Source organism: Rhagoletis zephyria, unplaced genomic scaffold (genome assembly GCF_001687245.7).
Source record: "Rhagoletis zephyria isolate East Lansing unplaced genomic scaffold, Rhagoletis_zephyria_1.1 Rzeph_scaffold_06985, whole genome shotgun sequence".
NCBI lineage: Eukaryota > Metazoa > Arthropoda > Insecta > Diptera > Tephritidae > Rhagoletis > Rhagoletis zephyria.
This window is the reverse complement of record NW_016164068.1, coordinates 1-12,942: the sequence shown is the minus strand read 5'-3', so window position 1 is coordinate 12,942 and position 12,942 is coordinate 1. Positions and strand designations below refer to the sequence as shown.

The 12,942-nt window shown below is 35.9% G+C and overlaps 1 protein-coding gene across 1 annotated transcript; it reads right to left on the bottom strand.

Annotated features, from left to right (window-relative positions):
* Positions 1-803: 803 nt before the first annotated feature.
* On the bottom strand, positions 804-2,041 carry LOC108373728 (uncharacterized). The gene is made up of 2 exons (XM_017629666.1): positions 1,761-2,041; positions 804-1,698 (listed from the first exon to the last, which is right to left on the bottom strand). Exons 1-2 carry the CDS (start codon positions 1,972-1,974, stop codon positions 1,058-1,060), a joined length of 855 nt encoding a protein of 284 aa, XP_017485155.1. The 5' UTR covers positions 1,975-2,041; the 3' UTR covers positions 804-1,057.
* Between the last annotated feature and the right edge of the window lie 10,901 nt (positions 2,042-12,942).

The following is a 12,942-nucleotide window of genomic DNA, read 5'->3' as shown; positions in this document are numbered from 1 at the left end:
TAAAGAAATACAAGTAATTTAGGTAAAACGGACATCTCCAAAGAGGTCGAATGCCTATCAGTTATCCTGGATGACAGACTCTCATGGAATCCGCACCTATATGAAACTATTCAAAGGCCAGATCCCCTCTATCTGGACCTGCCAAACAATCATCTATCAACAAACCCATTCCAACTTATACTGTACCCGTCTGGGGAAGAAGGCAGAAGTCAAAACACCAAGGGCTGTATTGTTTACCGCAAAGCTCATCTTAGGGGCATTGGAGGGACTGACAGACTGACAGCATGGGACAAGGTAATTGTCTCTCAGGTCGAGGTTCACGCCGTCAAACTTTGTCTGAGGCAGTATGTAAAGAGTGGGACAACCAAAACCAACATCACTCGGACAGCAGGGCGGCGCGCCTCGTTCTTAAAGTGCACGAGGTCACCTCAACGCTGGTGTGGGACTGTCTTCAGCTTTAAATACTTATCGCCTCCAGGAATCGAGTATACCTCATATGGGTACCGGGACACAGTGGAGTTATGGGCAATGAAGTGGCAGATATTCTCGCCATAAAAGGGGCTGCAGAGGGATTCATAGGCGCAGGACCCATTACCGGTCTGCCATGGAGCTCCGTTAGGAGAAAGTACTATATCTGGATGAAGAATTAACCGCACCATTACTGGACAAATACGGAAGTCGTGGTGTCTAGGTGACCTGATCCCTTCTCTTAATCTAATCTAGAGGGGGAAAAAAATTGTTTTAGATTCCTATAATTCAATTAGAGATATTTTTAGAATACATTTTTTGATACAATGCTTATTTATTTGCTTAATATAAAACATCTTAACCGATGGTTATTTTCGTACAAATTTTAAGTATTTTATTTATGTGAATGAATCGTAAAACAGTTGAGCCACAACACTTCTTATAAATATTTAACACCAAATCCCTATTAATATGTATTTATGTGTGTAACTTTTTCGCGCTCCTCGCACACACGGGACCTCGCAAAGTTTTCCTTTTTCTTCCTAATACATTCCGAAAGAACTTTCTACAAAATGCCTCCACTCGCCCCTCAAAGGTATGTGAATAAATTATCCACCGAGCTTATGGCATTTTCACGCCAACCCAACGCAATGTAGACCAACTTCTTCAACTCCTTCTGCGGCCAGCCCACCTTCTGCTGGACACGCCTCAAATACTGACTATCTGGATGTTGCTGCACCAGCTTAAAGATTGCTGCAAATTCGTAGCCGAGCGCTACTTGCACAGTCCGTATTAGATACCAATCGGTAGCCAATAAACGCTCGAATAAGTTGCGCAATTGCTGACGCGGCAATACGTCGCGTATGTCCTCTAGTAGCCCACGCAGACCTGGTCGACCTTGAGGCAGCACAGTGTTAATTGACGGAGACTCCTTCAAAGCCGACAACGGAAGTAAATTGCTTTTAAAATCATTATACAAACGCAGATCGCAATTCATTTTATAGCAAGTAAAACTACGAAAAGCCCTATACTCGCGCGACCTAGTCAAATTTGTGGAGCGCTGACGATATTCGGGCGTCTGGACCAGCTTATAGAAAGCTTGCACTTCCGGATCTTTAGCGGCGGCACGCACAATGTTTCGTATGCGCTCGAGTGGCAACAGCGCCTTGGCCTGCTTGAAGAGATTGTGAATGCCTAGGCCGTTGGGCGCATCGCAGGCCCGGAGATTAGCTAGAGAAAAGAAAGTTGGTTATGATGCTTTCAAATTTCACCCAAACCTGCAAATTACTTACACTGCGGTTTTAGGGGAAATAGCGGTAATGTAGGATTTGGATATACAATGCCAAACGGATTTCGTTGTATGTTTCCCAAATCAATCGGCTTTTGTTCGGTATCCCCAACGGACTGCCCATTGATTTCTGGCTTTGGCGTAGAAACTTCAACGGAGTCTTGTACTGCTAAGACTCCACCAATCAGCAGTAGAGTGCTGACCAACACAAGCTTCATTTTTAATTAAGGATGATTTTCTTTTGCGTGTGGGTGGTAGCGTCGTTTTAACTCTTCTTATTTTGAGAACCGCAAGTGCACTGACTTCATTTCATTTTCGCACGCTTTTTATATGATTCATATTTTTGAGGTCACTGCAGACTTAACAATTGTTGACTTAATTTTAGTCATTTTTTGATCATTAATTATGTATTTGATAAGAATTCTAGGTGATTAAATTTTTATGTAGATGAAGTTAATATTTTTTAAATAAATAAGAAAGGCAACAAGCTGTGCCCTAGTTTTCCTGGTGATATATTTACGGCTTACACAATTTCAGGATTTGAAGAAGCTAAGAAGCTAGACAAGGCTAACATGTACTTTACAAAGGTTGAGTGTAACATCAAACATATTTTGCACCATGGAAAAACAACATATTTTTGAGACAAACGAAATCACCTTCACGCCTACTGAAAAATTACTTTTTGTCGCTTACGCCCTTTTAGCGACATTTTTTTTCCAAAATTCTCTTTTTCATACAGAAATTAATCTACATGCTCTAGCAGGATTTCTGCATCGAAAACCAAATTTGGGGAAAAAAAGTCGCTAATTATTTTCTCGGTTGGAGTTCGACATGCTCCCACATCGTTTTATGCAAAAAAAAATAAAGTTGTTAATTACTACTTTTTGCGTTTCAGCTGACGATATGTGTGTACATTAGGGCGGTTCGAAAAAAATATAAAATGTTTGATATGAAAATTGTATAGGTCTTAAATGGTGCTATTTTAATCGCTTATTCTAGAAAAGAAATCCTGGTTATCTGCGACATTATCTTCAGTCTGCGGAACGAGCTCGACAAATTTAAATAATAGTGGGAATACCAAATTTAATTTAATTATGTAGGTAATAAAGATTAATTGATTAAAATATTGCTGTTACTTACTTTTAATTTGCACAATTTATTTTTTTAGCACCTTTCAAGACCTATATAATTTTCGTATCAAACATTTTGTGTTTTCAACCCGCACTAATATACAAACTAGCAACTCTAGAATATTTCCAGTGCAACGTGTGTGCCACTTATCAGGAATTTTTTTGTTTCTTTTTGCCCATAGCATAGCAAAACAAAAGACAAATTAAGATAGTAATGCAAATTTTATTTAAAAAAAAAAGAATACCAAAAGCGAGTAGGAAAATTCGCCTTTGTAGTTTTTCCAATGTAAAAAATCGAATTAAAGTTAATGCGCCAGCAGAAGCAAAAAAAAAAAACTTACCCGCAGCGAATAAATAAATAAAAATAAACTAAGTACAAAGAATACATACACACATATGTATATGTAAATACGTATCTATGTATGTACTTTGTATTAATTTATGTACTCACGAGTATTGGGTAAAGGGACATTTAGTTGTGGTAGGCAATAAAGCAGATCGATAACAAGCACAACAATAGCTCCATGAAAAACGACAAAGGCGATCCATAGAAAAAAAAAAAAAAAAACTATTTTTAGGTTAAGCCCAGGGCAAATGTAGGAATGAACAGTTCTACTCCGGCTCCGATCGGCTGATGGTTTTTATGGGAAGGAGTGGCCGCTTTTAGGAAACCAAAATTTATTGAATATTGCTTGGGCCAGATATCGCACCTGGATCCCACCTGGACAGACAAACCTAACTACATTTGCACTCTCGAGTATATTCGAATGGTCGATTAGTACCCCTTGCCTGAAGCGGAATGAAGCTAATTGGAAAGAAGGAAATCGATAACTTATGTCAGGCCCAAAGAGAATAATCGACGGTTTCGAATGCGGAAATAAAATGCAGAGCCGAATCTTTACACTTATTGCGAGCGTATAGTAATTTTTTAGCCAAATTTTAAGTCAGTTCTTATATGTACATATTTATGTATATAATTTACCCAACAGGCACATAACAAATGCTTTTCCAGCTATGGATAAATTCATTATTCTTCAATGGGTAGCTTCAATTCGGGAAAATGTTGAGAAACAGCTATTTTCTATAAAAAAAATCCTGGTATCCGTCACAATAGATGGTAGGAAAACTTTGCAATAGAGCAAAATAATGGATTTTCTTCAAAAACTTTTCAGCGGTGTCCTAACTGAACTTCTCAAAATAAATTTTCTTCGGTGTTACCTCATGTGTGCTTTGTCAAGTGGAAAAGTTGCTTGAAATGGAGCCAAACCTTAATTCCCAACTTAGCGTCAAGCAAGTGTCAAACTTAAACGCTTATTGGGACGCGAGTCAGAACTCTGCTAGCGTGGGCTAAAATGCAAATTTCCTTTGCTGTCTAGGCGCTAACTGCCTGTATAACGTATCGAAATGCGGCCACCCACACTTGAACCACAATTTTGGTGGTTGGCATGGCATGGCGTAATTAAATGACGCCACACCTGCTGCCGCCAGCACCAGGGTTGCCACTGAACAACTTTTATTTCCTACCAAAAAGCTGGTTCAAAAACCTACCAAAATGGCTTCTTTTCTACCATTTCTTTTAATCAAGAAAACGGGCATTCGACAGCATTAAATATACTTATTTTTGCTGGTTTTTATACATAAAATAAGATTTCCAGGTAAACAAAAAGTTCAGAATAATAGCTATTATATACATACATATAGCAAAAAAAAAAAAAAAATGGTGTGTGATTTTAACCAGATCCACCTACCGACATTTATTTCGACCCGCTGAATCCGAATCTGAGGTCCGTTTGACTTCTATACCGCCAAAATTTTTAAAACTTGAAAAAAGTTCAAAAAATGCGATTAATTTTTTGGTTTTAATGAAGCCTTCGGCGTAAATGTGAAAAATCGTAGCCGAAAATAAAATTCCGTCGTAGATTGTTTTTATAAATCGCTCTTATGCATAGCTTAGGCTTGCCAAATGTTCGGGTCTAGGAGCCTCCGGGCTTGGGGCAAAAAATGCGCGCGCTGCCGGTTTGCCATTAATTTCTTCGTGTTGCCGTTAAAAACTTTGAGATTATTCGATTTACTGGAAATATGACTAACAATAAGCGGTTTTCTTTTTAATTTTCGTGTATGATAAAAATTAACAGATTCAATTTGGTAAGCGTACTCACAGTACTGACAAAGTGATGTTTTCTGTTTTATGAGCAAATAAACCTACCAAAATTTTAAGCGTCTTACCATCCTACCAACGAGAAAAAAAAAACCTAGCAATTTTGGTAGGAAAAGCCCAAAACGGCAACTCTGGCCCAGCACTAGCAACAGTTGCTGGGTTTACTTCTTTGTTTTTAATTAAGGTGATTTTTCTGTTGCTATTTTTTTTTATAGTTGCGCAGGGCTGCGGGCTACACGTGCTTGACAACGCAAAAACCTGCAGACGCCAGCAAATAGAAGTGGTCGAAGTAAAAAAAAAAAGTATAAGTGTTTATTTGTGCATGAATGAATTGCCTGTATACATATCTGTATAATTAGATTGTTCCAAGAAAATATGGATACAATTTTTTTTTTTTGCAAATTTTGATGTGCATACCCTCCACATATATTTGTGCATTTTAGCTTAAATAACATACATATATGTATAGGAAGTTTTATGGGCTCAGGATAACGATTACCCATGCCAATTTTTAGTTGAAGTTTTAGGTAATAACTTGAATTAAGGCTACCAAATCGTCCATTAAAACTTTGAAAATGCGAAATTTTTAATAGAATGGCAGGATTTCTTGAAGGAGAATATTTTTAAAAGAAATTTTTGACATGTTCCAAAGGGATTATTGAATAAAAAAAGTTATACTTAATCTTGCTTCTTCTTCTTCTTTCAATTGATACTCATATATCGATATTTTAAGAAAACTTTTGGAAATCTATCTATATCTATACATAGTATAAAGGAAAGTCGAGATGCTTTGTACGCGGTAATCTCGAAAACTACTGAACGGATTTTGACGAGATTTCTTTAAGTATAATCTGTATCGATAGAAATATTATCCGTAGTGCTTTAAATTCCTATAGGGTTGCAACCTGTCTAAAAAATTATTAGATCCGCACTGTTCGTTGGATTACAAGAAATGAGGTGTCAAATAAAAGGGTTCGGCTTTTAGATGTTCAATAATGTATTACTTTTTGAGAAGGGTTGCCACATTTTAAAAATTATAAGATTTTCACCGTATGTTGGACTAAAAACTGAGGTACCAAGTGAAAGGAACCTTACTGCATGTGCAATAAGCTTTTATTTTTTATTTGAGTGGGATTGCCACCTATTTAGAAAATTATTTACACGCGAGGGCATATTTTGTTAATGGCATTATATTTGTACAGTTCATTCAATTCAAAAAAAATGAGGTGTCAACGGAAAAGGCTTGACCATCCGATTTGCAGTAAGGTTTTATTTTTCGAAGAGGTGCAAACTGTGCGAAAAATTAAAAAATGTGGGCTGTTCGTTAGATGGCAAGAAATCAGGTGCCAAATTAAAGGGCCCCACTACTGTAGGCAGTATAGTAATACCGTCTTATACACAACTAAAATGTATAAATTAACAAAACAGGCGAACTGCACAAAGCTTATTCTGATCACTTTTACAACAAGTCGACACGGGTGCCGTGGTCCGAATTGCATACAATTTTATTCGGATAGGTTTTAAGGCAAAACCAATCAAATAAGGGGCTATGCGTTAAAAAAAAAAACAACAACTTTAGTTTTTTTGGGACACTCTAAAAGCATAAACAAACGGCAGCGTTGATCCGCTTTAACGGCGCAGTTCATCTGATTGTGCCTTGACGGACGGCAGTAATGCAGATTAACGAGCCGCAAGGTCGTGGGTTCGAGTCCGACGGCCAGTAGCATTTTCATTTATTTCACTTGTATGACTTTTTTAATAAAATAAAAATAAAAAATGTGATATAAAATAAATGAAAATAAAGTAAAATTAAATTTGTAAATCAAATAAAAAAATAAAATAAATAATAAAAACAAAAAATCGCTCACCACCCAGCTACCGCGGACGCCAAACTCGCTTGCTTTGCTTGCTTACTGGCCGTTTTTATCAGTGTTGTCATCTAAAATTCCCCTGATCCGATTTAATTCCCAAATTTTTCGTGCATTTGTTCGGCTGCTTATGTGCATTTGAAATACGAAAATGCATGAGCTAATGCAAATAAAGGCTTTTTATGCTGATAAGCGAGCGCGTTTGTCGCCCGCCCGTTGGTGTGACCTGGTGCGGTGTGACGTAACGGTTTTAAAATATTTGTAACAACAGAAATTTCCCTAACAAAACTCGAAAAAACATTGGTTTCAGGTAAATAATTACTTTTTGTCCCACACTAAATTTATAAGTTTTTTAGAAGAAAAAATCCAAAAAAAAGTGTAAGCCATCAATGCTTATCGTCGCCCGTATGCCGGAAACATGAATTTGTAAAAATGAAAATTTTGAGAAATCCAGTTTGAAAGCCTTTTTTACGAAACCTAACACTACATTTATGCTATTGAAATTGTAAAATATGTGGTTTCCTTGTAAGCATGGTATTCTGGGTTTTGGTATAAAATAGGACGACACCCAAAGGTTAATCAAGTCAACCCCAATAACTCAAAACTGGTAAATTTACGCATTCAAGCTTGTGGCATAAGGGTGACCGTATGTATGTACTGCAATAAATAAAAAAAAAATAAAATAGTATATGACAACATAATTATTATTTTTTTTTTTTTTTAATTTTTCCGTCTTTTATTTACATATCAACTTGACCCACAATAATGATAAATGCACTGTCTTTAAATACCAGCCTGCAGCTTTTATAAAACAACTGCGCACAGCTTATAAACGCATTAATCACTTCATTATTTTGTAATTTTGATCATTTGCCTAAATCCTTTATAGATACATACATATTTACGTTCTTACGCGTATGTTTGTAGGTATTTACATTACGGCTGCCGCCTACGCTTTCGCATTTTCAAAATATGTACTACAAAAACCAGCTGCGGGTGCATTGTTTGCTTGCGAGCTTTTTATGTGACAGTGGCTAAAGCTTCCGCTGTCAGCATTTAAAATGCAATCAATTTAAGATAGCTGAACTTTTTTCAATTTGTTCATTCCGCTTACAAGTCTGTTCCTGAATATTGCAAAAAGCAAATATTTAATTTTCTCATCAAACTCGAAGTAATGTATGTATGTAGGCGGAATTCGAAGCGCTAAAACAATTGAATGCAGTGTAGCAGCAGCGCGATAAAGTTGAGGGGCAGGTTGATGGATCAGCCAAACAGCAAGTAAAGTCCAATAATGTCGATGTGGGGAGGGAGAACGAAGAAATAATTGATGAGACAGCNTCGTCCAAGATTTATTAGTCTAAACAGGAATAAATTTTACCCACCAAGGGATGAAGAGTAATATGTGAATCATTTCATTTCCCATTTACATCAATGTATTTTTCGTTCTTTTTAGAAAACGATAGATTTATCCACTTTGTCCATATTCATATTTATCTTGTGCCTTTATTTAAGTATCCCTAACAGAGGTGCGTGCTCATCTTGAACCTTTCTTTAAATAACTAACAGTTTTCCTCAAAACACTTCCCTTAGTAAAGGACTATACATACATACATACATACATAGTAAATGATTCGCTTTGTATAGATTTAAGGTTTGATTTTCCCTTCTCAAAAAACTTTCATTTCCGATTTTCCTCACGAATTGCCTATTATATTTATTTGGACTGGGAGTTCTATTAGTTTTTTTTTTTTTTTTAATATGCGGATAACCCGGATATTCGAATATCTGATTAAAAATTCCGAATTTCCGGATATTTGTCGGGTGTAAGGATAACAAATTGAACGGTTATTAACCGGATAAAAATAGCTTTAGAAATGTATAAACATTTTATTTTTCTATATAATCTCCCTCTACTTCAATGCACATCTTACATTTAGCATAAAGCGCATTTAACCCAGTGAGCAAATATTCGCTGCCTTTGTCGTTGAAATGTTCGTCTACTGACGACTGCATTTCTACTCTCTTTCGAAAACCTTCGCCGTTCGGGGTTTTTTTTTCAAACTATATGGTGGGTGGTTGATTTTTTCAAATGCAAACTTTTCAGCCTCCCCTCGTACATGGGGAGAGTCCCATCCCTAATGTGTATCGTTTCTTCTTGAACATTAAGAAAGTATTGCCACAACCCCTCGTGGATATTGATTGGATTTTCTTCATTGCTAATATTTCAAAGCGATATGCCATTTGCTGTCAATAATCGTAAATACTTTTCCAGGAATTTAGAATCTATCAATTTCTATGAAGCTGGAATTGCTGTGAGCCAAACTAAGAACTTGAAAGAATTTCGCACAATCAATAATCGCTTTTTCACAGTTCGCAGTTTATTTGCACACACAGGCAGGCTTACAGATGCAAAAGCCTGCCCCACACACATTCAATAACCGACCACCGACCACCGCCCACCCTATCACCCACCAAAGCCACTCGTTCACCCAACCAGCTGTGAATTTGTCCCTCACTAAACTAAAACCCAACTTTGCATTAAAAATTTCACCCGACGATTGCAATATTTACACTTTGATAAGATGTGACTATGCGACTGTCTGATGATTGTCGAAATCCTAACGGCCAGCCGAGCATAAATGACACTTTTTGATATCAACTAAATTTGAAGCAAACAAATATTTAAATTGTATATGTCTACAATAAATAAGAAATCGTCTTTTGTTTGCATTCTTTGAGCGACCCTCGCCGTAGGCTGCAGTTAAAATTGTCTTGCAATGTATTTGCAAAAAGTCACATTTTCATGTGATGACGAGTGACGTNTAAATAAGAAATCGTCTTTTGTTTGCATTCTTTGAGCGACCCTCGCCGTAGGCTGCAGTTAAAATTGTCTTGCAATGTAGTTATTTGCAAAAAGTCACATTTTCATGTGATGACGAGTGACGCGTATGACGGCATGAAGACGATAGACTAGGCTGCTCGAAGATGGCACTGCACAGGAAATTGAAACCGCTGATAAGCGACGGCTTGCGACGGCACAGACTTGAAAGAAAGAAATTTGAGCGCAGAAGTATAGAAAATTAGCTGAAAATGAAATGATACGTGCTTACAGTGGAAGAAATAGTAGAAAATAATAGAATGGAAAGTTAGAACCCTACAGAATGTTGGAACCCCGTCACGCCGAGTAAACGAAGTTGGGCTTTATTTTACGCTAATACGTTTTGCAAAACCGTTTTTGAGCTTGAAAGAGATCAGCTTTTAAATATTAAATGTCTGAATCCCAACAATGTCTCAGAATCGTTTGCTCAGCTTCTAGTTTAATGGAGAATACATTTGGTCCTGGCATAAAAAGTGCGCATCGCTAATAATGGCATCCACGACTCTCACGGAAACTCTTAACGTCCATGCATTGACCCCCTAGATCCTTTCCAGGATATATTGCGAAGGGCAGTAATTATATATTTTTCACAATTTGGCCCAGAATTTGCTCGAGGGCTATATTTTATAATGTTCAAGGAAAAAGTAGGCGGCGGAATTCCGTTCAGCTTCCATCTTGGTCTATCATACTACTTTAGTGTTTTTCAAGCAGAATTAACTGCAATAAAAATGGTACATCTACCTCCTGTATCCCGACTGTATCCCAATAGCAACCTAGCAGGTGTCGAAGAGTCCTAAATCGACTGGTATTTAAATGCAACTTAGCTGGTTCAAGGTACATCCTTGTAAACAGCATGGCCGTCGAGTTATTGAGAATAGAGCTAGAAATGGTGGTAAAGAACTTGGCGGAGGAAGTTGACATGCTTTTGACTTTTTGTAAATATAAATAAATGTATAGAGCAAATTTTGTGGACCGGGAAACCTATACCTACACGACGAAAAACTTTGAGTCACTAAGGAATGTTGTTCGCACACTGCCTAGATTAGATTATATATCACAGGGATCGAAAATAATCGTTATTATGAAGAATGTTTATTTTAAAATCATTGTAAAATCGCTATTTTTTTTTATTTATATGTTTGCGATCATTTTTAACCGTTTTTTAATTTTTATTTTTTCGATGAAAAACAATCGCTATTCTATGATTTTTATTTTTTTTCGATCATGTAATGAGCGTTACTTTCAGATTTAATTTTTTAGATCATAAAAAATTTAAATCGGTAAAAAAAACGCATAGTGATTAAGCTACATATATAAAAATCATAACGGTTACGGTCCCAGGACATAAGTTAATTGAAGCCTGCCAAATTCAAGTTTTTTTGGAGCAGCTTAGAGCTCACATAGAAACAACCCCGGTTCATATTTACTTATATGTATTTTGATATGGAAAACCATTTAAATTTTAATGCATACAAAATATACGATGCAAAAAACAATTTGCAATACGTTTTGCTTTGTGTTTTATTGTTTACAAATTTTTTTGCTGAATTTTTAAATGAAAATAACATCAAAAATAAGTATTAGAAAAATAAATACAAAATTAAAATTTTTTGCAAATTGTTTTTGGCACCGTATGTTATGTATACTAGGAGATAGATGAAATTGTACACATTTTTCTAATATAATATTCCCAACTATTTTCATGAAAAATTTTTTACATTACTTATTTATGAAAATATAGTTCATTCTATAATATAAACCATATTAATCAAAGTTTCACACTTTAAGAAGTGCAAGTTTCGACCGGCTAAAATAGCGCCTTGATTTTTGAGATTTTTTAATTTTTTTTTGTGAGACTGCTTTTGCGTTTTTTTTTTTATATAACAAGTGCAATTAACAACAACTGGCGTTGATTTTTTTTTTTAAATTTGTTGCTAACGGTCTCCCACATTTTCATTCATAACAGGTTTATGCTTATATGGAAAAAGTGGAAAAGTCCGTTCTAGAAAAAAAAAAATTAACGGAATCTTATAGACATTTGAAACTTGCACTTCATTGGAATGGGCTACAAAACTGCATACTCGAAAACTGTACCAGAAATTCTGAATAAAAGGTTGACAATTTTGGTTTATCAAAAATTGTTCATGAAAATAATTTTGAATATTATTTATATTAGAAAAAGTTGTACACTTCTTTTTGTCGCCTAGTGTATGTATACATTAAGGTTCAAACAGTTTTCAATTTCAAAATTTATGAAATATAGCGGTTTCTAACTGTACTCTCAACAGCCGCAAGGGAAACTTCCAATACCTTTATCACAAAACTTGGGGGCAATCTAACGAAATAGGGGATGCCATAAAAATTAGAGGCCCCCAGTTAAGTGTGATCAACTATCAAAACATGCCCGAGCAAAGATTCGGACACATTTGATACCTCGTACCTTAAACCACTCTTGTATATTTTCCTTCAGTGTAGCCTCTTCCACTTTCGGGAGATTAAAAGATTTCCTTTCAACTTAAATACATACCTATGTACATATATACATACATATCTAGGTACATATACCGCAAACATACTAGTTGAATAAGTTTCTTTGTAAGTTTCTCGCACGTTTTCGCGCTTTATCTTATCAATGACAACAATTTGTTGACGCTGGCTGTAGGNGTAACACGTTTTTCAATCGAAAGCGTTTATTACAGTTAAATTAGGGTCTAATACTGGTAATCTGACAATTTTTTTCCGCAGTAGACAATTTTTTTCAATACTACAACAATACTACTTTTTTATATACTACAACAACAATAAAGTTATAACACATTTAAAACTTCAACGCCAATATCTCAGAAAGCAGTTTTAACAGAAGCGCCCTTATTGCATCTAACTCNAATATCTCAGAAAGCAGTTTTAACAGAAGCGCCCTTATTGCATCTAACTCCTCAATTATTGGAGATAAAACAAAGATAAGTTGATTTTCCTGTGTATTTTTTTTTTAAATATTATAAACACACTTTTAATAAAAAGCAAACTCTTTTTTTTGCTAATTTTTGAATTCGTAACTTATTTTATTCGGGGGTCCCGCAGACGTATACAAGTGAAAATTACATTAGCATTTCTAAGTGGTGGTCAAATCCCAGGAAGGTTTTGCTCCCGCG

Bases quoted from the DNA above. Each gene is read 5' to 3' on its own strand.
- LOC108373728 (XM_017629666.1), bottom strand. From the start codon at position 1,974: ATGAAGCTTGTGTTGGTCAGCACTCTACTGCTGATTGGTGGAGTCTTA. The intron at 1,699-1,760 runs GTAAGTAATTTG...TCTTTTCTCTAG, and splicing joins ATTTCCCCTAAAACCGCAGT to CTAATCTCCGGGCCTGCGAT.